At 39.9% G+C, this 25,727-nt stretch overlaps 1 protein-coding gene across 2 annotated transcripts in view; it reads left to right on the top strand.

The window, feature by feature from the left end:
- The window catches only part of DOCK1 (dedicator of cytokinesis 1), a 540,600-nt gene that overhangs the window by 494,926 nt on the left and 19,947 nt on the right, over nt 1–25,727 (top strand). For both annotated transcript variants that reach the window (XM_074959163.1, XM_074959164.1), the window contains exons 47-49: nt 2,752–2,889; nt 8,094–8,239; nt 18,941–19,133. In XM_074959163.1, coding sequence (XP_074815264.1) covers nt 2,752–2,889; nt 8,094–8,239; nt 18,941–19,133 — 477 coding nt within the window. The remainder of the gene's footprint in view (nt 1–2,751; nt 2,890–8,093; nt 8,240–18,940; nt 19,134–25,727) is intronic.

Genomic DNA, 25,727 nt, shown 5'->3' with positions numbered 1-25,727 from the left:
AAATCCCTTTCTTGTAAAATTTTCATAGGTGCTCAATTATTTTAAAAAATAGAATTGGTGTGATTTTACTGGTAGCTCTCTGTTTAAACCAAAACCCAGAACCCCTATCTGTAGTACATCATGGAATGATATTAAGAAGTAACGGCAGCTAGAGCCATGATAAACTTTTAAAAAGAGAGGATAAGGAAAAATATATTATGGCATAAATAATATATGGATACATTATGGTTTTTTTTGTTTGTTTTTTGTTTCTTCCCCTCTCCCCCCATCTTTAATGTTTAGATATGTGCTTATTTTTTCATTTATTACATTACAATAAGACCACTTATCTAAAGCTCTGGCACCCTTCACAATCTTTTAAAATATGTCAATAAATAAACTGATCATTTCTCTAAGGTCAAATAACTTGGCAACAACATAACATTCAATTAACCCCCGCCCCCTTGACTTACACACACATACCCCTTATCAAAATTCTACACCACTGCTAACCAGACCTACCTGTCTCCTTTTGGGCGAGGGACAAAGATGGTCCTTGCAGCATTAGGATTTGGGGCACTGTAGTAGGTCAGTTTCTCTTGGAAGAGAAATTGAAAACAAAATGTACACAAGTGCTGGTTACCTTGAAAAGAGGTGGTCAAAACTGCACAAAACAATTCCACTTTCAGAAACCCAAACTAAGACACCATCAAGTTCTTAAATTCAGCCCTGTTCATATTGGGCTCTGTCTTCCTTGTTTCCTTGCTCTCAGGCATATCTGGTCTTCTCTGTGAATTTTGCTTAGCAAACCCTTTAATCCAATGTCATTAAGCTCTGGATGCAAGGTGCTCATGTTCTCAAAACTAGACTGGACTAGTTCAGACAGGCTTGGCTGCTAATCTTCCTTGTTCAGCTGCTCTTGAACATCAAGGAACTTCACACAGGTTTGACTATATCCATTGGCATCTGCTAGTCTCCATCATAACTAAAGAGAATGCTTAACCCATACTCTCCCCCCACCAACATATGCACTGCAAACTACAGTAGACCTCTGCAAAAATATATTTATACATTTTAAGATATGTTGCCCAAGTCGTCCCATTCTCTTATAGCGAAGAAAAACAAATGAGCCAATGCACTCCTTAGTTGGCCCGAGGGGAACTGAGATTCATTTATTATAGACAGAAAATTAGGAACAAGACCATTCTAAAGTTTATTTTTTTTGCTACTGAGTACAAATCCATATGGATTATAAATAAAAGTGGATAGAGTAGAAATATTGTATTTGTGTTGTAGAAATATTGTATTTTTTTGAAGAGTGCCAAGAGAAGCAACAGCTGTGTGCTGTTAAATAGCACAAAATGCATTTATTCATGGATTCATCTTGATAAGATTTCTTAAATTTGTTCACATGTAATTTAATTGTGTACTTCTTATCCTCCTTACTAATAAGTCTGCTCATTTAGATTGCTGATCCGTCATATTAAAAAAATCTGTTTTTAATCAGTATTACAGTTTAATTATGAATTATTAAGAGGAAACCTCTTAGCTTGATTGCTGCAAAGAATATCTGACTCAGAACGAGAGCACTGTGTAGGTTGGAGCTGATCTGGAAAAGGAAGTATTTTTCTTAAACATGAGATAGACCTACTATTAGATTCTTCTGTGTTGCTGTGGGAATGAAAATGTCTCTCTTTAAACATTTTAAAAGGTCAGCTATACCTCCACACTATGAACTAATTATATAACCTTGTGTTGGCATGGATATTTTGTGACACAGCCTTGCAGATAAATTATTATTTTCAGTTATAAAAGAGAATTAATTTATTCTCACCGCCACCCCTCACCTCGCTCTCTACTAAAAATCATTGAAAACTCAATTTATGATGAAAAATATTGTCATTTTTGGTATGTAGATCTGTATGTTTTCTTAACAAATATGTGGTGTACAATATCTTAAGATTTTTTTTCATGGTAACACAGGGTTTCCTAAATAGCATGTGTTAAACAGAAATAGATGTGAAGATTGTTTTTCTCTGCTATTTATTCCCATGAAACCTGGTGGGGCTGATATTAATAGTGTAGCTCAGTGATACTCAGACTCAGGCTCGCAAGTGGCTCTTTAATGTATCTCCTGCAGCTCTTTGCAGCACATGATATTAAAACACTGTGATTTAATTATTAACCAATCAGGACGCTTTTAATATGTTATTGACCAATTGTAGTTGATAAAATTATAGTACTTGGTCAGTCATTTTGCTGTGAGAATTATATATATATAAAAACTACATATTTCCCATCTTACTGTTTAAATATGAATATGTAGTACTATAGTAAATGAAACAATGAATTCACACAACTGTGGCTCTTTTGGGTAATGTGGATTGCTAATTTGGCCCCTGAACCACTGAGGTCTGAGTATCACTGGTCTAGCTTTTGAGTCATATTTAAAGTACAGTATGTATGAGGGGTTTTTAAACATAAAATAAAGGGGTATTTGTTCAACCTGATAAATTTAGCTGTACCTTATAATTGCTTGGCAGAATTATGCGTACATTAATTTTAAATGACTATGCGCAACACAGAGTGAAAATGAAATCATATATAGTACCAAAAATCACCATGTTTTGCTTTAGTTGCTATTAGTGTTCCCTAAAAATCTCATATTCCTCTCAGAAGTCTACTTCTAAGTATATGTAGAGTCCCCCTTACTCTACTTCCTTTTATGAGAGAAGACCAGAAAATTCATCATCATCTAATTGTATTCTTTAGATTCCATTCCTGGCAGAAGGTATCCGAATTCATGGAGAGAAAGTAACTGAAGCGCTAAGGCCATTTCATGAGAGAATGGAGGCCTGTTTTAAGCAGCTTAAAGAAAAAGTGGAAAAGCAATACGGTATCAGAACAATTGTAAGTTGTCTCCAAACCTGACATTTAAAAAAGTATCTGTCTTTAGAATTGCTGTAATTCACATTTCAGTCATTAAATGAATATATAGAAAAAACAGTTTTAATAGAGTGTGATTAAGAATCTTAAGGGATATATGGTTTTTCATTTTGTTTTGGTGGTGTGGTGCTGGTGTATTTAAACTCATTTTTAGACAGAGGTTTATTTCTCTTAATGTCCCTAAAATTGTCCACGTCGGTAGTCGCATGAAAGTGTAGTGACTTGCCTTGTGTTGCACATCAAATGAGTATCTCTTCTAAGATTAGAATATAATATCTTTCTGGTTTCTAGGTTTTTTGTCCTGTACTATATGCCCATCCAGAAGATTGTCTTCTGAAGTATAGTTATATATCAGTGGCTTCAACAGGTACCTTTGTCTGTAACTATGCTAGATGAATAGGTCTACTTGGTTAATTTACCTCTGGACTAGCAATTGTAGCTTAGAGCATTGGGCCCAGCTAAAGACTTCACTTAAATTGTCAGTGCTTAGGAGAAGTGGCCAAATGTCCCAAAAAACATTCAAAAACCCTTATCAACACGACTCCTCAGCATAAAAGACTTACCCTAAAATACCAGGATCTGTCCATTGGAAGTCAACATAGTCCTTCAGAGTGTTCAGGTTTTAAGGATCTTTTACATAGGTTACAATCTCTAGGAGTTTCTGATATCTTTGAAGCATTTGTTCTTTGAAGTCAGAGGTTCATATCAAGGAATATCACAGAGTGTCACTTCCAAAGCTAGTTCTAAGGCTTTTTAAAATGTTTTTTCAGCAAGTCAGGGCCCTGTATCTGCAGATTCTCAACAATGACTTGTTGCTCTTAAGTACACTGCATCCTTGACCTTACTTGTAAATCTCAGGCTACAAGGAGGAGGGATAGCTCAGTGGTTTGAGTATTGGCCTGCTAAACCCAGGGTTGTGAGTTCAATCATTGAGGGGGCCATTTAGGGATCTGGGGCAAAAATTGGGGATTGGTCCTGCTTTGAGCAGGGGGTTGGACTAGAAGACCTCCTGAGGTCCCTTCCAACCCTGATATTCTATGATTCTACTATGACTCCAAACTGTATTTCAGGAGAACGGGGGGGGATGTAGATTGTTCGCAGTGGATGGTCCTCAGTACTGAGTTTGCACTCTCCCAACATGAGCAAATCATTTTTGGCCACCCTTCCGTCTCAGCTTCAAGATGCAGCCAGAAATTTTGAAAGTCCCCTTACACTTTGAACCTTGTTGATTAAAGGGGGTTAGTTAGTAGAGAGGTTTTGTTTTTGTTTAAGACTGAGTGTTGCTGCTTAGTGCAGAGAGTGTTTCAAGTGCTGGCTCTTGTAGCCTGCACGTAGGTTCTTAATCAAGAATGTATTTTGAAAGCCGTAAGTGCACTTGGAGATTATGCAAAGCGGGCACATGTTTTATAAATAAATTTTAAAAATTCAGTAACATACAAGTAAAGAGTTAGAGTTAACCTTAGGACTGACTGTGCTGGGATTTGTGTTCTGAAAGTATGTTGAAGGCTTCTGTTCCAAACTCTTATGTCTTGTATATGAGTAGCATTGACAGGCTCAGAATCAAAACCTCCATCAATGTTATAAATATTCTTTAACCTTGTTGTAGGTCTTGGTTAGATTTGTAATGAAAAAGAAAGACTTATACGAAACTTACATCCACTGTACACTCTTTTCCCCTTGTTATGGTTTAAAAAAACAAACAAAATAAATACATGAATGTGTTCAGTATTTATCAGAAATATAAGTGAATCTATACTAGTGAGTGAATAAATTCAGATTTTCTCTACTTCTTTATGTTGACATGCATTGTTCATCTTGGTCCCAAATGGCTAACTAGATTTCAAGCTGTAGTAACCACACAAATAGCTCATGAAAAAAGAAATTAAGGGAGAATCTACTCAACTATTTGATAAGATGTGACCTTGTAGCGAAATATGATTTGTCTCCAAGAAAGCAAATATCAGAAATCGCTTAAGAAAGTAAATATTTTCCCAGAAATTGTAAAGAATAATTTCAAGCAAGAGAAAATGTACACTAATAATTGAAACTTTCAGAAACTCCCCCACAAAAAACAATTAATATATTTGTAAGATTGCGCAAATGCATTTCCTATCAACAAGACCATTAAAAATAAGGAAAATCGCCAGTTGAAGAAACATTAACTACTACATTTTTCTGCAGGCAGCCCAGCTTGCCAGTGTATGCTTCTGGTTCCCAAGCTGCCTGGCTGCAATCTGTACTCCAACTCTGGCTTCCTGCCTAGTTCTGTGGCATACTGTAGGGAGCATGCATGGTAATCCAGCTAACTCCCCATTAGAAGGAAAGCTGATGAGTAAGACACAGTAGCAGGCAGATCCCAGCAGGGCAAGGAGACAAAACAAAATATTGAATGCATGGCTGCAGCAGAATGATGAATTCCATGGTGAAATGTTGATGTCTGTGGAGCTTGGAAAAAGCCAGATTCCACAGTCACCGCACTTGGGATGATTGGGGACAGTTCATGCCCTTAGAGTTATTATATCAGGTAGTCTGCATACTTAGGCAGAAGTCTCTGCAGTGGTTTACATTCGGTTCATGTTTTGAAGGTTATCTCTGCAACCATAAGGGCTAGAGCCATAATTATTTAAAAACGGAAATTCTGAATTTGGAGCATTATTCTGCAGTATTGGGTGAATTTCACAGCTGCAGAATAAACAGGACTCCCTCTATTCCATTTTTGAACTTTGTATGGACCTGTAAGGTAGGATTAATCAGACAGGAGCTCCCAACAGGTCTGAGATTTTGGGTAGCCCTTACCAGAGACAGCACAAGATGTGGTTCATTAATCCCACCCCACCGCACAGTGCACACCCATGAAAGAGCTAGCCACAGCCTAGTCCTTAGTGAATAACGATTGAAACACTAATAGGAAAATTTTGCAAAGAAGTCTGTTAAAGGTTAATTCTAGGGTGATTCCACCACTAGAAAGCGCAGCTTGACATTATGTCCCTTGTATGAAAAAGGCAAACTGTAATTCATGGAATGTGTAACCTAAACGTATTATATCCAAGATTCAGTGCACCAAATTCTGATCGCAGTTACGATGAATTTACAGCACTGTATGTCCAGTGATGGTGCTACTCCAGATTGACACTTGTGGAATTGGGATCAGGATCTGGTCCTGAATTTCTGTTATTACTGGGGATCACACAGGTGTTTAGAGTGTGTATTTTAAATACACTAAGTCAGAATTCTTGCTGTGCCAGATTTCCACTGGGCATAGTAGAGTGGGACAACAGGGATCTGGTCATAGCTCTTGGATTCTTTGATCAGTGCCAGTGTAGCTTAGCACATCCTGGGCTAGGTGCCAACAGTCCCCAAGAGAATAAATGCCAGCTGAAGATAGCAAGAACACAGCACACGCTAGCCACACCAACTCTCTGCCCTGACTAAACATCCTACTCTGGGAGCCTGTGGGATGAGTGGCATGAGAGCCTGTGCACCAGGGGAATCCCCAGAAGCACAAGGGGAGCAGAATGGGCTGATGAATTTGACTATGACAGTCCTGACTTCAGAAACTCATTTTCAGATCCTTCTATAGTGGTGATATTTTTAAGGTAATGACATATGTAGAGGAGAGAGAAATCCTATCTGAAGCTTACCAGCCTTGATAGTATCCTTGTAAATGTTGTTCCCTTTATGGTCCTTAAATCCCTGCCTGATATGTTTGATGCACTGTGCCTCTAAATAGTAATTTATTCCCAAGGAGAAACGAGATATTGACATTAATTATACTTATGTGTCACTTGCTTCAGTCATACACATTAACATTGTCAAAGAGATGACTGGAAAGTGAGACCCAGTTGGTGTTATCTTGCCAGTGTCACTCTGATCCACTACTAAGAATTGATGGAATTTTATCACTTCTGTCTTTCTTGTACAATGCCAACTTAGCAGTAGTTGACAGTGTGGAAAAGCTACCTGTGACTAAACAGCAGGAGATTCTTATTTTTGTCTGAAAGAGTTCAATTATTTTATGCATATATCAGTTATTAATGACTAACAAAGCTTGTATAAATATTCAGAACTGTAAAAGAGCATCTGCATAAAAAACGACGTTTAAATATTTTCTTCTCAACCTAGATGTCACTCTGTGAAAGTGGCTCTGTTAACAGCAATACCATATTTGTGGTTTTTTAAAACTTTGGCTCATTATTGCTGTTACTCGGTGCTGGAATACACTAGGGTACCAGTAGCATGCCACATGCACCACAACACGGACGAAACTGTAGGTGCTTCAACATCTAGGCGTTGTCGGTGCTGGTAGCCCTGGTGAGTCCCAGTAACCATTCAGACACATGGCTAAGGGAAAGGTTATTTTTTGTGGAACTGGCAGGAAAGGGAAAGATTGCAAATACCCTAGGTACAGAGGCTTAATAGTTACAGTGAAAAGTGTATTAAGTGTAATAATGGTAAATGTTTCAGTCCCTAGGGGGCAGTCCAATTGAGAATTGGGGCTCTTTAGGCCTACCAGTGCCTCTCCAGTCCAGTCTCTGCTCAATGCAAATAGGACCTTGCAGGTCTCCAAGCCAGGCTCAATTAGAGTCTATCATTGGGGCCCCTCTGCAATGGCTCCCTGCCTAGCCACTGCTGCTCCCCCATAAATCCCACACAAGCCTGCACCCAGGTGTAATGTCTGGCAGTCACAGCCTGTTCCACAGATGGCTCTCCATATTGTTCCTGTTTTCAACTTCTCTCCAACTTCCTGTTTCCAGGTGGCCACTGCTTCAGTTGACCTCAGCTCCTGGCTTCCTTGTGGCCACTGCTTCCAACCACAGCCCAGCCACTTCCTGGTTCTCAGGGCCTTTCCCCTTACCTGGCCAGAAGAATGGGAAGTGCAAGGGGTGAGGAGGAGCTGTTGGGCGTTGTAGTCCCCTGCCTTGCAGAGCCATACCTGTGTTTAAAATTAAGCATATGCTTAAGTTCTTTCCTGAATCAGGGCCTGTTGGCATTTTTTCTTAAATATATCTAGTAACAGTATCTGTGTGATTATAAATTTTTTGTAACTGAAATAGCATAAAATTCTAGGTGGAAAAAAAGCATTTAACCATTCAGCATTACATGATAATGACTCACAAATTTCAGGTTGTGTTCTAAAAAGAATAAGATCATATTTTTCTTTGTTGTAGCCCTCAAGTTTGGATGATAGACGAGGCAGTCGGCCAAGGTCTATGGTTCGATCATTCACAATGCCTTCATCTTCAAGACCTTTATCTGTTGCATCAGTGTCATCTGTCTCGTCAGATAGTACCCCTTCCAGACCTGGCTCCGATGGGTAAGTAAGGTATAACAATTAAGAGCTTGTAATTGTGGAGAAAGATTCAGCATGCAAATCCTTACTGGGTTGTGAGAAGCTGTCAGCACCTAATTACACTTTAATTACAAACATATAGTATATTGCATGCGTTATCTTAATTCTTTGTTTTATAAAGTTACCAATATGAGCAAATAAAACTCAAGTACATTTATTTTGAGCAAATTGTTTCTATACTGAAAGCAGTTTCGGGTATGCATGTCGGGAGACCTGGGTCTTATTAGAAATTTGGCATTTTAGAAAATTCTTTCCCTCCCTCCTCAGCATTGATACTTCCATCTCTCTAAAACGGACTACCACTGAGAAGAAAAGCATTGTTTTTTTAAACAAATATGATCATTTCTTAAAAGAATCTTGTTTTTCTCAATGCTGATTTCAAGATACACTATTTGACTTTAATTGGGGCTGTCGATTAATTGCAGTTTAAATTGCACTGTTAAACAATAGAATACCAATTGAAATTTATTAAATATTTGATGTTTTTCAACATTTTCAAATATATTGATTTCAGTTACAACACAGAATACAAAGTGTACCATCACTTTGTTATTTTATTACAAATATTTGCACTATAAATATGATAAAAATAGTATTTTTCAATTCAACTCATACAAGTATTGTGGTGCAATCTCTTTATCGTGAAAGCACAACTTAAAAATGTAGATTTTTTTTTGTTACATAACTATGCTCAGAAATAAAAAAATGTAAAACTTTAGAGCCTACAAGTCCACTCAGTCCTACTTCTTGTGGAGCCAATCACTAAGAGAAACAAGTTTGTTTACATTTATGGGAGATAATGCTGCCCGCTTCTTATTTACAATGTCACCTGAAAGTGAGAACAGACGTTCACATGGCACTTTTGTAGCCAGCATTGCAAGGTATTTACATGCTAGATGTCCTAAACATTCATATGTCCCTTCATGCTTTGTCCACCAGGTGCAGATTGGGGTAAGGCAGGGTTTAGCTGCCAAAAAGTGAAGCTTTGTGGTAGGATTGCTCTTCATCACCAGAATATGACTTAAAAGAAAACTATATCTATAGAAGGCTGGGGAAAACTGGCTGTGTGCTGCCACCATAAAAGTGTCATTCTCTTTGTTTCTCACTCCTCACATTACTCTTTCCATATCTGCATATTTGGCTCTTATCTCTCCTCATTTAAGCCTTTTACATTTTTGCCTGTTTCAGCTTTTTCCATTTTGCACCTCTACCCCAGCTCTGCCATTGTACATACCATTTGGCAGGCTGCGTGTTTGTGGCGGGGGGCACACATGTTGAGGACAGTTTGTCTGGGATTATTCCACTGGAATCCATTTTCCTTTGTTCTCCTCCTCCACTCCGTTTCCTTTTTAATCCCGCTTCATAGAGGTTGTGCAATTCAGAAGAAAGCTCTATAATGCAAGTCATCTTCCTTATGTAAGCTTTTTACACATGGAACTATTACAAAGAATTACAGTTACAATTTTCTTTTATAGCCATGTAGGTTGGTCCCTCCCCTTCCCCTGAAGTCAGCTGTGTGCGCGAACTCAGTTGAGCCTGAACAGAAAAGTGAAACTAACAAGGCTCATTTTGCAGCTCAGCTGACACAGTGAACCGAGCAGCAAGGCAGTTTAATAAATACCACGACAACCTACAGGATACACTTCATCACCAGAAAAAAAAAAAAACTTAGTTTTGAAGCTCACTGTGAAACAGGGCCTGATCCAAGGCTCATTGCAATTAATGGGAGTTTTTCAATTTATTTTAATGGACTTTGGCTCAGGCTCATCGTGCCTTGGAAAGTTGAACATACCTATAGCTTAATATGCACAAAGACCTTTGTCTGACTTTTGCCAGGCTGTACATCTGTCATGTTCTGGGTTGCAATTCAGACCAGTGAGAGGTTATGTCACCACTTGTCCTGTAATCCTGAGTGCCTTAAATGCTGTAGCTCCTTGTCTGGACACTCCCAGTAAGCATACACGAATGCACTGAGTGTCTGTGTGCTGTGCAACCCTGGTTCATCACTCTGACCCCAGCAGCCTGCCTACAACACAACAGCCCCATCCTGGTCTTGACCAGCCTTGGTTACTAATTGCAGGGTGACCCCAACATGCCCGCTGTCCCTAATTTCCCCAAACCATCTGTCCTGAACTGTCCAGCCCTTTCCTGGAACACTGAGACTTAATAATGCCTGTTGCTCCTTTAAAGAGACAAAATCACAGCAACTTGTTGCCTTAACTGAACTTAACATTCACTTCAATACAAGGATAACACTGGGCTGGTTTAGATTAAAAGTAAAACAAGTTTATTAACAAAGAGAGGTTTTAAGTGAGTTCAAGTACAAGGGATAAAGACAAAATGGTTACAAGCAAATAAAAGGAAAATATGCTGTCTAGTGGCTAAGACTTAACTAAATAAGCTACAGCCTTGGTTGGTACAAGGTAGATTTCTTACTAATCTTTCTTCTTTCCATGATGGACTTTCAGTTAGGACCTTGGGCTTGTGCATTTTAGGAACATAATTCTAGCACATACCCTTAACTTTTTGTACACACCCTGTACATATTTCATTTAAGACTATTAATGATCAGTGAGGAGTTAGTTTTCAGTGATACCTTACATGACGCCTTTTAGTTACAGATTGACAAGAGTGTGTTAAGTTTAATGAGTATGTCAGTCCTGATGAGAGCTGCTGATACAGAATAGTGAACCGCAAATGGGCCTTTGTGTCACAACCTCGCATTTAATCCAAATATCTGTAAGGGTGGTGTGGTGGGTGAAGTTATGTGAACACCTTTCAGAGTTTAACTGCAAACCCCTTATGTATTTCTGTCTTCATTTTGGTGCCATTTCCTTACTACATTCAGCTGCTAAATGGTCATATGGGTAAACTGGGAGGTCTAGAAAGGTGCTTAATTTGTTTAATTACACAGTTAATGCAGGTTTTTACTTGTAATAAAAGGGAAATAGGGTTTTTTTGGGGAGAAGTTGCTCATTACACTCCTAAAAGGGTATTCAGTATAGGCGCCCTGCTGAATTCAAGTAAACCTAGAGCTAGCTGTTACACTCCTCCATGGGGAGAACAAGTGAATATGATTTTACTGGGTCTGCAATCTCATGAAAAATTAGTTGAGGTTAAGTAGTAAAACTCACATAACTTCTCCAAACAGAGACTGGGGAATATTCTGTCACCACCTACACCAATGCAATTTAATCAAAGTCATAAAGGTGGCACAGATGTTAATGCCTAATTCCCATTAAAATCAATTGAAAGATTCCTATGGACTTCAATGGGAGTTGGATCTTTATTTGTGTGAGAAGTCCAGCTAGGCCCATTAATCCACCAATGAACTGAGCCCCAGAAGTTTGGCCTTTCAGGAGACATGCTACTACAAACAGTTCTACCCATGGCTTGGAGATCAAAACGTTTGAAGATTCTTTGACTTGGGAAAAAATGGGTCTTTTCAGAAGTCACTATTTTAGAAAAATGCTTTTAATTGGAACAGTATTTTGGACATTTAATACAGCACCGATTGGAAACAAAATCAATATGTAGTTATAAAAACATGCTTGAAAGGACACTTTTTTCTTTCAAACAGTAGTGACATCTAAAATTGCCTGATGTCTAAGAAGGTGAAAGTGTATGGTTTCCTGTAAGGTCCACACCAAACTTTGTTATTTTGGGCTCTTAAATTGTTTATAGGTATCGATATTGATACATGTAAATGTTGGTACTCACCAATAATTATACATGTGTGTATTTTAAGCTGAATGTGAATAGGAAGTACCAGGTAATGGTAGGAAGCATAGATATGGTGAGAGGAGCATATTAAGGACCAGGACCATGGGAATGTGGAACAGGGCTGGGGGGCATGGAGCAAGTATGGTGACAGTCTGGTCTGTTCATTGACGGCATTGAGTGGAACAGGGCTCTGCAGAGGGATGTTGGAGTGGATGATACCTCTATGTGGGGGGCCGTTAAGTGAAATCGAGGTGTGGGCATGAAAAATAACAGGGCTTTTCATTGTTTGAGAGGTGGAGGGGGCATATCAGTGTTGATAGCTAACCATGCTTATTAAAGCCCTTGAAAATTCAACTAAACAAAAAACTTTAACTTAGAGGTAAGGTTGTTGAAGTGCAAAGCCCATCCGTTCATTCTCTTTAAAAAAAAAATTAAAATAAAATAAAATAAATAAAAAAATAATCAAGGAAATCACCAGTTAAGCTAACATTCATATTCACACCAATCTCAATCACACCCAAACAACATAACACCAAAATGCACCCACAGTCCATAACTACAATATCAAACTTACCTGTAATTCTAATGTACAACCAGGCACAATACAATCATCATCTAAGTTCTCAAAATGATACTCAAATGCAAAACCTTATCTCTGACTGCATGCTTCCTCTTGGACAAATAACACATTCTATAGACTTAAAATTGTATGTATATCTATCAATAAAGTATCTGAATCTGACTGAGGTTCGAGCAAAGTTTTCCATGTGAGTGATTTCAGGGAATTAGATATGATTTTGTCAGTAGTTAAGGAATTATATATTAATTTGATATATAAGGTTTGATCACATCCTGAAAGAAAAATAAGAAAGACATTCAGAATTGTACTTTAAGACACTAGAAGTAACATTTTTTTATTAAATATTTAATGTTTCCCATTGGAAAGTGAGATTCCCAAAGAATGCTTTAATGTACAGACACTAACCGGTGCTTGTTTTGCAGAAGTATTTTTCTTTAAGAATCATCTACATTATAAATTGTTCTGCATTTTAATCATAAATAGAGTTGTAGAGAAATAGGTTACATTAGCGTATACAACGCTGGATTAATATTAGTGGAGAAAGTTTTTGACTAAACAAATTAGACGATGGAAGACCTAAAGAAATAATTAGAGCTGGCCAGGACATGGAAATCCCTTCCCATGGAAAATTTCGTGTTTTTCCAAAAAAAAAAAAAAAAAAAAAAAAAAAAAGTCCTGAATTGGGATGTTAAGTCAAAAGCATGACATTTCTCATGGGAAGGGATTTCCAGAAAAATTCCATTTTGGGAGACCCAAAACAGATTTTTTCCGCTTACTGGCTGCCTCAGTACAGCTCCCAGCACAAGTGGTGCCCTGATTCTAGAAATGGCCTCTGATTTCTGTTGCAGTATTATTAATAATGTGCCCAGTAGAGAAGCAGTTAAATCACTATCTAAATGGTAGTAATCACTCCTGGGTTAGAACACAAAGACCAGGAGACCTATGTTCTATTCAAGCTCCGACATTAGCCTGCTTTGTAACCTCGGGGAAGTCATTTCACCCTTTTGTGAGTCAGTTCCTGATCATAAGGTTAATTAGTAAGGGCCCTGTAATGGGGTGCACTCACCTCTCATGAGTGCCTCCTTGGCCGAGTGTGTGTGCCTGCACCTCTCAGTTTGTCCCTGCTCCGGGACTCCTTCCCTGGAGGTAATAACTTTGCCCTCTCAGGGCCTTTCTGGCCCCAGCTCTTCAGCTGGGCCACTAAAAGAGTTGAGTTCCCCCTTCTGGGGTGTCTCAATGTCCAGTCCACTTCCCCCAGTGACTAGTGGGAGGCTCAGGGGGACCTGGGCCCACCCACTCCTCCAGGTCCCAGCCCAGGGATCCTGTAGATAGCAGCTGTCATTGTGTCCCTTTATCTAAGTTGCGCTGCTCACTGGGCCACTTCCCCGCAGCTCTGTACTTTCCCTGGGCCACTTCCCCACAGCTCTGTACTGTCTTCACCCTTACCTCAGGGCCTTGTCTGGATGGAATCCCTGCAACCAGCTCAGGGCTCCTTCTTGCTCTCCCTGGCTTCTGGCAGCACTATCTTGTCTGAGGTCTTGCAGCTCCCTCAGCCAGCCACACACCATCTGCACTCCTGTAGCTCTAGCAAGGCGCTGAACTTACTCTGGCCCTGCAACTCTTCTTTTCTAGCCTGCTGGGCCCTGATTGGCTGCTTCCCAAACAGCCACTGGAAGCAGCTTGGAGGCCCTCTCTACTGCCCTTTTCTGTGATAGGGTGTGGCAGGGCCACAGGACTCCAGCAGGGGGCCTCAGGGCCTAGTCCACCTCATCACAGACCCACTTCTTCAAGGTGCTGATATGAATGTCTTTTGTCAGGTGTCTGATGAATAAACTTAAGTTCTAAGAGGGGCTGGTCAGAAAGTGAAATTTCAATTCTGTGGGAAATTCCAAAATTAAAAAAAAATTGTCCTCACATAGTACAAAAAGTGAAATTTCAAAATTTCCCAGAGAACAGGAATTCCAAAATTTCATTTAGAAAAAGCAACATTTCATTTCAACCTTTTCAAAATGTTTTCAATGCTCCAACAGCTTCCCAGAGCTGTGGGAACCCACCAGATGGGGAGCTGGGCAGCCTCAGCCCTGGAAGTCCTGGTTCTGGGGCAGTCAAACTGGTAGTCTGGCTGGTAGCTGGTGCTGCCAAGGAGCTTGGAGTCTGGAATCCTGGAACTCCAGGCTGTCAAGGAGCCAAGAGCCTGGAAGCCCATGCTCCCCAGCAGACTGCCAGGCAGGAAACCAAATTTCCAGTAGCAGGTGGTGTCCATGTTTCCACTGGAATTTCATCTTAATCATCACATTCCCATTGAACATTTCGATTTTAGCAAATTGTTATTTTCCAGTGGAAAAATATTACATCTGAAGATTTCCAACCAGTTCTTCTTTTTTAAAATCAGGTCAGTGTTTTACATAATTATTTAGCAACATTTTTGTAAGAAGTCTGATATGAGTTTGAATGGGTCAGCATATTGCAGAAGGTTCATTATAGTCTTAGTTTAGATTTAAAACATAGCTTTAAAAATTCACACTGTTGCTGATAAAAGTTACAGATTAGCAACGGAGGCAGTAGCTCTGATTTCAGGATTGCCAAAACGTACTTGAAAGAGGATTGTAAAAACAAAACAACAGAACCCAAAAATTAATTAACAAGACTCAGTAATTTTGGAACTAGGCTCTTAAGAAGATAAACCCAAGGAGAGTCTGTTGTCATCGATGCAAATGAATGTTACTAGCATAAATTCCCTACGCGTTTTCTTCAATATAGACCTTCCAGTATAAAACACTGTATAAAATATTTGAATAGTGGGCACTAGCTGATTTATAAATACATATTATCATATGTTAGTATTCTGAGTTTCCATTCTTTGGAAATACTGTAATGTAGTAAATATGAATAATCCTTCCTGTAATACTTATTGCATATTTCTTTGTGTCTGTAAAAATGTAGACTGCAAGTGCCTCCTGCTAGCCAGGCACATGCCTGTACTCTTTTTTTGTGGTGCCCTCCACCAGCAGTTTCTCTTTTCAGATGTTTTTTCAGTGACTCAGCCTATATGTGAAACAAATAGAAAATAAACCCCTTCCAAGGTAACATAGTCCAACAAATGGTTAGACCCTCCCCAAGGTCCTCAGTCCCATCTCTGGGCCTGTTTGAGCACTTTCCACCTTCTTGGGCTCCACACAAAACTTGTTGCCTCCTCAGCCCTTTGCCACTCAGCCTGTGTCTGGTGGAGGGATCCGGCCCTACCCACTACTCTGGGTCCTAACCCAGAGACCCTAAAACTAGTAGTCACCTGTTGCTTCCTTCACTAGTGTCTATTCCTGCATTCCTTGGGCTGCTTCCTGCTCTGTCCCATCAGCTTCTTGGGTGCTTGGCCTGTTCTCTGTTTAAGCAGGGTCTCTCCCAAGCCTCCTTGCCTAGAGAGTCTGAAACAGTCTTTTCCCTGTTCTCTCAGGGTTCTTTCTCACAGGCCCTTTACCTCGTCAGCTTTTAACAGTCTTTGGCCCTTCTTGTCAAGTCTCTCTCTCCCTCTGTGCCTGGAGAGCTTCACAGTCCTATCCCTGCTTAGGCAAGGTTTCTCCCCATTCTCCATACCTGTGGAATCTTCCAGCCTTCCACTTCTTCTGGTCCCAGCCAACAACTGCTCTGTCCAGCTGCTGCTGCAGCTTCCTCAGCCAGCCAGGAACATTGTACTTCCTCCTTTGGCTACAGCCAGCAACTGAGCTGTCCAGGTCCTGCAACTCCTTTTATATGAGCCTTCTAGGCTCTGATTGGCTGCCTCCATTCAGCCTCTCTAGGCCACTTAGAGGACCCCACTCTATTGCCTTTTTTCTGTGGCGGGGTGTGGTAGGACTGCAGGGTCTTCCCGAGGGCCTCAAAGCACTTGGTACACCCCATCACAGTCACCATGTTGAAATATATATGTATACTATATATGTTATGCAAATATAATCCTTGATTCTACACTGGAAACCTCTAGTACACAACCCTGAGCCTTTGAACCTCAGATAACTTCAGGAGATTTCTCAAGGTCAGTGGGAGGTCCGCACTAGTGGATCCCCGTGCAGGATCAGACCCTAGAGGTGCAGGCATTATAGCTCAGTATATACTTTTCTTCCTTATGAAGAAAGCTTTCTCATAAAGAAGATTGACTTTGTATCACACAGTTTGTCTTTCTGCCATGTGATAATTTTAATTTGTTTTTATAACTTCTTTAGTATAATGTTTAACCTAGGTTGTGTTCTCTTCATCTTTCATAAGATCAAATACATATCAAAATAATTTTTAGTCTGAAATTTATCTTTTTTAAGCTAATTTTGTAGAAAAATTTACCTTTTACGCTGCCCATTATACCTGAAAAATTAGCCCAAAAGGAGTCATAGTATGTTTAGGTCTTTAATTTCCTGGAAATTTAAGCCAATGGACTCAAAACAGAAAAATATCATTCAAATATTCCTTAGAGTTTTCCTTGGCGTATTTAAATAATAAAATTTAAAAACATGTTTAAATATTGAACTGTTTATTATTTTCTTTTAAAAGTTCATTAAAATCCTAAAGGCTTCTGCTGTACAGTTGGAGCAAAAAATAGTCAACTGTGAAGGGTAAAAATTTAATCTTTTCAAAGAGAGGTTATGATAGTAGGGTACCAGCCTTGCATATATTCACACACTCAAAATACATGTATGTTTACCAAATGCCTGAGGTTTGTACTGTTCCAGTTATGAAAATTCATCTACTATTCAGAAATCAACCTTGCCCTTAGTTATTGGCAATAAATAACCGAACCTAAAGACTTTCACTAACTTGTCATCCTTCGATCTTTTTTTATAGCATCAGAAGCTTGGAATTGCTCTCTTATCCTAACAGTACAGTGTATGCACAAACATCACGGTCTGTAAATATATGCATACACATACACATCTAATCACATATTATGCATTATGTTGTTATACATGCAGTTGGTAGCACGGTTTATAATTAAGGTTGCCTGACACTTCCCATTATAAACCCTGTTTTCAGTTGCTTATAACTTTGCCAATCTTTAACCCATGTGGGTTGAATTTTCCATGCCAGATGTCTGCCTCAGGTTGAATTTTCTTTGGAAGATTTCAGCTGAAACAGTTCAGATTCCTGAAAACAAAACTAGGGAAAAATACATTGTTATGCCCATGTAAAAAAAATTCCGGGAACGTTTTCTTTGACAGTCTCTAATGCATCCATGCTTTGGAGCAGGGACTAAAAATTTAGCAAGGAGGTGAGTCTTTTGCTGTGCCTGTGAAGATCCACCCATCCCAAGCTGGCCAAGCTATAAGCCTTTGAAAAATTGCATTTTGCACACATGTAGTAGACACTTGCTAGACTGCAGCTAAATTTCCCAGTGATTCCGTCTGTACTGGGCATGGTCTAGCCTTGGGCAGAGCAGGAATTTCCCTGCAATTGCAGCAGCTCTGAGCTATTGTGGGTTGTCCTGGGTCCAGGTTTGGGCACCTGAACTAAGAGCAGGCATTTTGGGTTCAAGGCAAGACAACAGGGAACCGTTAGTTCAACCTCAAAACCGTTAAACTGGAAAATTTTCTACCAGCTCTAGTCACTATACACCTTCCAACTTCTGCAACAAATGAAGCAGGGGGCCAGCAGACAATAGCCTCCTTCTCTGCATAACCATGGTTCATACTCAGAGCATGTCTGTCCTGAGTACTGAATGAGGCAGGAGTCCTGCAGAGAAAATAGTATGTGATTGTGTAATTAGAGTCTTTATCATAATGCATATGCACAAGGTTTAAGATTTAAGGTTGCCGAATTAAGGTTGCGGAGGCAACATCAGTTCTGGCATTTCCTAACTTTTCAGTGCTTGACTTTGCAACTTTAATAATAATCTTTTAATGTACTTTTTTGTGTACATGTATGCACAGTATGTATATGTATATAATCCTGTAAAGTGTATGTACAAGTACTGCCTATATTCATGAAGTAGAACTTCATCAATTTGCATTATGATCATTTGTGAATTACTAAGATTTGCAGTGAATGAAGCAGGCTGTACATATGCAGTGGATGATGGTGTGATCTATAAATGTGATGATGTATAATCACACAGAGAGATGCTTATCAGTGTGTGTAACCATCTAACAGTAAATTTACCTCAGAACTGGGAGGTACAGAGTACTGTTCATTAACAGTTCTGCATTAAATTTTAGCATGAGACAATTACAATTGCCTTCTTTCCCCGTCATGATAATGAGCCTTACTTGGTTAACAAAAGATCTCTGGACTAAAATTATACTGTTGTTGGGAACTTGGGAAATTAAAATTTGTTGTTTGACAGTAATATTTCATTGGTCTAAATAAACCAAATTTTCCTTCAGGTTTGTGCTTGAACCTCTTCTGCCAAAAAAGATGCATTCTAGGTCTCAAGATAAATTGGACAAGGATGACCTAGATAAGAAGGAAAAGAAGAAGGAAAAAAGGAACAGCAAACACCAGGAGATATTTGATAAAGAGTTGAAATCTACCGATATTTCTCTGCAACAATCTGAAGCAGTGATCCTTTCAGAAACGGTAATGTTAACAAACAGAGTTTAATTTAATTGTGGGCTATAACTCTGACATTTTTTACAATACAGAAGGGTCATTTTGACAGTTCATTTTGTTTTTAGACTTAAAATAACTCTTAGAAAAAATTCCATACTCTTTAAAACATTCATTAGTGTACCAAAAGTAGATATTTTACTAAACAAAAAGAACAGACTAATGGTATTTTGTATAGACTTTCTGTAAGATTTTTATATATGGCCTTTTGAAAAATACAATAGTTGATATAATTGAAGAAAATTCAATTGCACCATTCATAGCATGGATTCTTCTAGTAGCTGGTCATGTGAGATTCTGAAGGTTCTTCTATGTGGTTTCAGTTATCTTCTGCAAGATATATTTCGTGCAGTCATTTTATATATGGCAATTACATATTCTTTATTCCTGGGAGAATTCTGCACCAAAAAATTAAAAATTCTGTGTACCATATTTTAAAATTCTGCATATTTAATTTGTCAGAATAACACTACATATAATCACCCCAGTTTGAATTGTTTTGTTAATTTATTTCAAAGTACCTTTCAGAAACCTGTCTGTAACAATGCAGACACACAAAAAATTCCCCCAGGAGTAGAGAGTTAAAGAAACCCCTACGACAATCCAGTTCCTGTTTCTCTGCCCCATCCCTATCCAGAGCCCAGCCAGGAGGCCAGACACCCACAACCCCTTTCCCAGAGCCCAACCATGGGGAACCCCCCCCCACAGCCCAGACACCCACACTCTTATGCCCCCCAGCTGTGGAGGCCCCCCCAGCCCAGACACTCCCAGAGCCCAGGGATCCAGACAGAGAAACAGCCTGATGCTGGGTCCTGGGCTTGTGTGGAGTTTCCTGCACGCTGCCTCCTTCTTTCAGGGCATGCCTGGAACTGTAGCTGCCCGGAGCCCTCCAGCTCCATCCCCCTCCCACCAACAGTGTTTTCTGTTTGTGAGCTAGGCTCTGACAGGTCCAGCAGCCCCTAGTGGCAACCCACATACTGCATTGCACAGTGGCACAGAATTCCCCCAGAAGTAATTTTTGGAAAGCCATTTTTAACAAAAACATGTATACATTTTCATCAATTCACTGGTGGCTGTATGTAAAGATATTCATTATAGTGTATCTCTTAGTTGAACCCCACCCTTCTTTGCAAATATTCCAATTTACCAGGACCACCCCACTGGTTTATTTAAATACTGAAGTTTTATTTTTAAATTGAAAATTAATCTGTTTTTTGCTAGAGTAGTCACCATAGCCTTGGAAGCTCAGGAGGGGCATCTATTTTAATGTTATTGGTTTAAAACTTTGTCCTCAAGAAATACATGTAATGGTCTCTTCTCTGTGTTAGTCTGTCTCATGACTACTAGAGCAAACTTCCCTGTTAGCAGGATCCCTGTCTGGTAGCTGGAGTTTTGTTGTGTGCGCCCTGAACAGACCTCAGCAAAAACTTAAATCAGAATCCTTGTGCTCTCCATGGGTGTGGCACAAAGACTATTGAAATTAGAGTTTTTCCATTGACTTCAGTTGGTTTTGAGTCAAGCCCTAGGTTTGTTAAAAGGGAGATTCTCTCTACCAGATCAAGCAGGAGGAGTTTTCGTAGCCTCTTCTCAACCAGAAGACACATTTTGCATAAATTTCCAATGTGCCTCATCTGTTTGGCACAGTGCAGTCAACTGTGTGAATATTAGGGTCTTTTCGTAGTCATATTTTGACTGAATCTAAGCACTGCATTTGACATATCTCAGATAGATCACTATTGCACTGACATATGTTAGCTGTTGGAATCAGCAACCTGTCTTGGCTGTTGCTATTGATTTCAATTTGGAATCCTTAGAGTGGATTTTTTCATTTTTAAACTAGTACATACCAAAGGTCCTTATCATCTAGTTATGGAGATGCTCAGTGATGAACATTGTATAATTACTTAGATAAATAATAATTGTCAGTATATAACAGCAATTTACTTTATTTTACTTGCTGTTTTCTGGGTGACAACAACATGGGTTAAGTGACTGCTGCAAATTTTGGAATATCTTTTTTCATTCTTTATGCGTGATTTATGAGTTCATTTCACAGCTGCAGACACTATCAAACATTGATGGCCTAGTCTCAGCTCTTAGGATGGAGCATGTGTCAACACACATCTGATATATTTTGTAGGTAGAATTCACCAGCATTCACAGTCTGCTGGTCTGTACATTGAGTGAATTCAGGGGCCCCACACCTTGATAGCTCAGAGGGTGTATATGTTCACATCTACACATGAGGAGCTGTGCTGGCAGCTGCAGAGGAAGAGTCTGATCCCCTGGTGTCTGCACAGTTGCTCTGCATTGGCTACAGCAATGGATGAGGCACCATGCGTCCTGCCGTGAAGGGATAAGAAAAGGTTGAAAGGGGCAAAGGTAAGTCTCAATGAAGTGTGGAAACAGATGTGGAAACAGGTGATGGGCACCTTTGAAATGCTTTCAGGGGATAGATAGGAAGTTTGATTAGCGCACACAGGTCAATGATAGGCACAGGGATGGATTTAAATGGCAGTCTGCACATTTATTAAGTTAACAGTGAGGGAAATAGATTTTTTATGTCTTCCTTTTATGGCCTCTCATCCCAAGAGCACTGCCGAATATTGGAGAGGACGGATCCAGGTTGGTTATACTTGCACTGGTCTAGATATTGCAGTCCTCATTCTCAGAGCTTCTGGTCCTTTTCATAGATCAAGATTCACCGTCAATGGAAATCTTTAAATCAAGACAGAATATTTTTCTAAAAGATATGCTTTAGTTCAAACATAAATTAATTCAGGGAAGTCCTGTGGCCAGCCTGTACTATACAAGAGGTCAGACTAGATAGTCGTAATTGTTCCTTCTGGCCTTCTAATCTACGAATCTCTTCCCCAAGTCAAGAACTCTAATCCCATCAGATAATCTCACCTGGTAGCATGGCTGCTGTGCTTCTAAGGCACTTCCTGTGCTTGTCTACAGAGATTGAGGCAGTCCTGTTGGAGTCCAGAATGCCTTTCAACAGGAAGTGATATGCTGTCAAATGGAACTTGAAAAGGTTTCTGCTGGAGAGAGGCACCTTGGCCTTGTTTCTTGTCTAATTCCAATTATGTTGGACTTTCTTTTGACTCTGAAATCACAGCTATCCCTAGCAACTACTAACTTTTACTTCTCTGCTTTTTCTATCTACCTTGTCTCTGAGAAAAGGATCAGAATGTAATTTAAAAGTTCTTAAAAACAGATGCCCTCTACATGAGAGTCTGTTGGACCTTGGGATTTGAATTTAACCAAACTTCTGAACTCATAAAAACCTGTATGCACTCTCTCAGAATGTTTCATTCTTAGTTGTCATCATCTCTGCCAGAAAGGTCTCAGAGATACAGTACTTTAAGGCCAACCCAACTTTTACCTTTTTCCACAAAGATAAGGCGGTACTTAGATTTACTCCAAATGTCTCATTCTCAGAGTGATTGTGTATGCCTTCTTAGGGCTTCTCTACACTTCAAAAGCTACAGCAGGACAGCTGCACCATTGGGGGCTAGGTCAGTTTAACTATGCCACTGAGGGGGTGTGGATTTGAGGTATGTCGACTTAATTTTCTAGTGTAGATCAGGCCTAAGTGCCCACTACTGTAAAAAAATATTTTGAGGCTAGGCACACAACTCCTAATATGTCTGTGGAGGCAGCAAGTGCAGAAAACAGAATTACTCCTGGCAAATAACCTCCATTTTCCCCCTTATATAGTATATTGTTTACATTTTTCTTTTCTTAGCTTCAGGCTACTACTCCATGTTCTACCATCTACTGAGAGTAAAAAATTCCCCTTTTTTTATTATGATTGGTATATGGAAGGTATTTTTAACAATGGATGGGGCTGAAACATTAGAACTCAAAATTAAAGATAACAAAGGAAGTAAACTGCAGAAAGGAGTTGGCTGTTTTTCTGTCTGATTAGGAGTATCTCATTGAAGAGATTATGACAGAGAATTGAAAGAGGATTATGGAGTGGGCAGACCAGCTCTGTTGGGACATTTCAATTACCCAAACAAACACAAGCACACAACATCAAGTAAAGAGTTTATGGACCCAATAGAGAGCTCCTTCCTAACACAATAGGTAAAAGAGAAACTGAGAATGGGAGCAATTATTGAGAGAGAAGAAAGATTAGAAAGGGAAAGCGATGAGAAGAATAAAAAACCTTAGGTCAATATGAGAAGAGGGAAAGAAAACTTTATATATGATGCAGTCTTGCATGAGAACACAGGCATTTAAACTTTTAATTAGGGTACATAATGGAGACAAGTGGCCTAGGTCTTGGCTCACTTTTGCAGAGAAATAGCCAGAAGTCTCTCAAAGTGAGCAGAGCCTGAGCAAAATAGTAGTACTCTTCATTTGGCTACATGTTGATGTTGCCATTTAGGACTCCTGACAACTAAATTATTCATATTAAGATCCTTCCAAGCAGAATTTTCTGTCTTCAGATAGCAGATCTCCATTTAGCTAATTGAATCAACCTATCCATCTTCTAAAAGGGTGGGCTTAACTTCACCGTATTTGCTTTCCTTACACTGGTGAAAGGGAAATCAGTTTTCATTTAAAATGACATTAACCTGCTCTGTATTAAAAGAAAAGGTCAGTTATTTTGCAAGGACATATGGTTTCTCCTTTGTCAAATCATATTTTCCAGATATATTTGCCAGTACGGAGCTGAGCCATTGTATACACTGAATGATATTTGCAAATAGCCAAATATAGCCGTCACTGTCATTTATCTGCCTTAATCATTCTTTCTGAATCCTGAGCTGTCCTGCACATTGAAACAATTGGACTGCACCTCTCTACTCAGAAATATTTGAGGCAGTTCAGACTTGTCCAGGTGGCTCCAGCACTTATCCCACACCCCTCCTATCTTCGTACCAGTTTCTCTGTCTCCAGGGGTACAAGCAGAGCTGCAACCACACCTTTTAAGGCTGGTTTTGGGACATCAGCAAGGAAAACATTCTCCCCTCTCTCTCCTAAGGGCAAAATCATTCTCTCTATCACTTATCAGGACAAGCAGGCCAAATGGAGAAAGCTGAAGACCAAGAGGGGCTCTCTAGATATGTTACGTTCTTACCTGGCTCTCATTATTGTGGTATATGAGTACCTCACATCTTTAATATATTTATCCTCACAACACTCCTGCAAGGTACTATTTCCTGCCATTTTACAGATAGGGAACTGAGGCACAGAGAGACTAGCCCACAGTGGAAGCTTGTAGCAGAACAGGAAATTGAATACTGGTCTCCTTAATCCCAGGCTAGCACCCTAGCCACTGAACTATCTTTTGTCTGTAGAAGCAGACCCTTTCAGGAGCCACAGAAAGGGAGCTCTACCACGATTGCTCCCAGCCTGTGGACCCTCACAATGTCAGAGAAAAGGGCCTGGAGTTTGGGACCTCTGCTTCCTCCACATCAGCTGCGTCTCTTCCAGAGACACCTCTACAAGGTTGGAAGGGAGAAGTTTCAAGGTTCCATCCCTGGTTCTTAAGCTGTAATTTGGCAAGGACGTTTTATCTTTGAAACTATTCTTCCCAAGAGGAAGAACTGGGCTGTTTTAAAGATGTTGTCCTCCATTTCCTTTCCAGCTGTAGTTTGGAAGAGTTAAAGGGATGAATAGCACAAAAGTGATAAAGATCCTCATTTCCTTCCATGAATGTCATCATCCTTCAAAGAAGGGGAGCTTGGCTTTGGATCATGAAAAACTTGAACCAGAGAAGCAGGAGAGATTCTCCCCTTCTGACATGTTTGAAACCATGGGGAAGAAGGTGTTAGCCACCATCAAGATCCAGTCAGAGAAAGAGGATAATTAGGCCATATTGCAAAAATAGGCCACGGTTATAGTGAAATAAGAGTGTCAACAAAACTGTCCCACTGTTTTAACTAAATCAGTTTAAATCATGCTTTTATTTAAACCGTGTGACTTTCTCACATAGACATGGGCTAAGAGCTCAAAAGAATAACATTACTCACATATAAGATGGTTTGCTCTATTCTCAGACCCTCATATAGGCAAAAAAGACCAAGATAAAGTTTGAGACAACAGTTCAGATAAGGGAGACATGGTGAGATTATTGGCAAGAAGTCTCAAAAACATAATTCGGGGATGTCAGTAACTCAGCTAGAGGTTATGGGTCTATTACAGGAATGGATGAGTGAGGTTCTGTGGCCTGCAGTTATGGCAGGAGATCAGACTAGATCAGGGGTTCTCAAACTCCATTGCATTGTGATCCCCTTCTGACAACAAAAATTACTTCACGACCCCAGGACCGGGGACCGAAGCGTGAGCCCGTCCGAGCCCCGCCAAAGCCAGAGCCCCACCACCTCAGGTGGAGGGGCCAAAGCCCAAGGGCTCCAGCCTGTAACCTATGCCCCACCACCCAGGGTTGAAGCCCTTTGGCTTTGGCTTCAACCCTGGGTGGTGGAGCTCGGGCTTTTGCCCCAGGCGGTGGGGCACAGGCTTCGGCTTCCACCCCAGCAAGTCTAATGCCACCCCTGGCAACCCCATTTAAATGGCGTCACCACCCACTTTGGAGTCCCAACCCAC

This window comes from Natator depressus, chromosome 7 (genome assembly GCF_965152275.1).
Source record: "Natator depressus isolate rNatDep1 chromosome 7, rNatDep2.hap1, whole genome shotgun sequence".
NCBI lineage: Eukaryota > Metazoa > Chordata > Testudines > Cheloniidae > Natator > Natator depressus.
The sequence above is the reverse complement of the archived record's forward strand: the minus strand, read 5'-3'. Positions and strand labels throughout refer to the sequence as shown.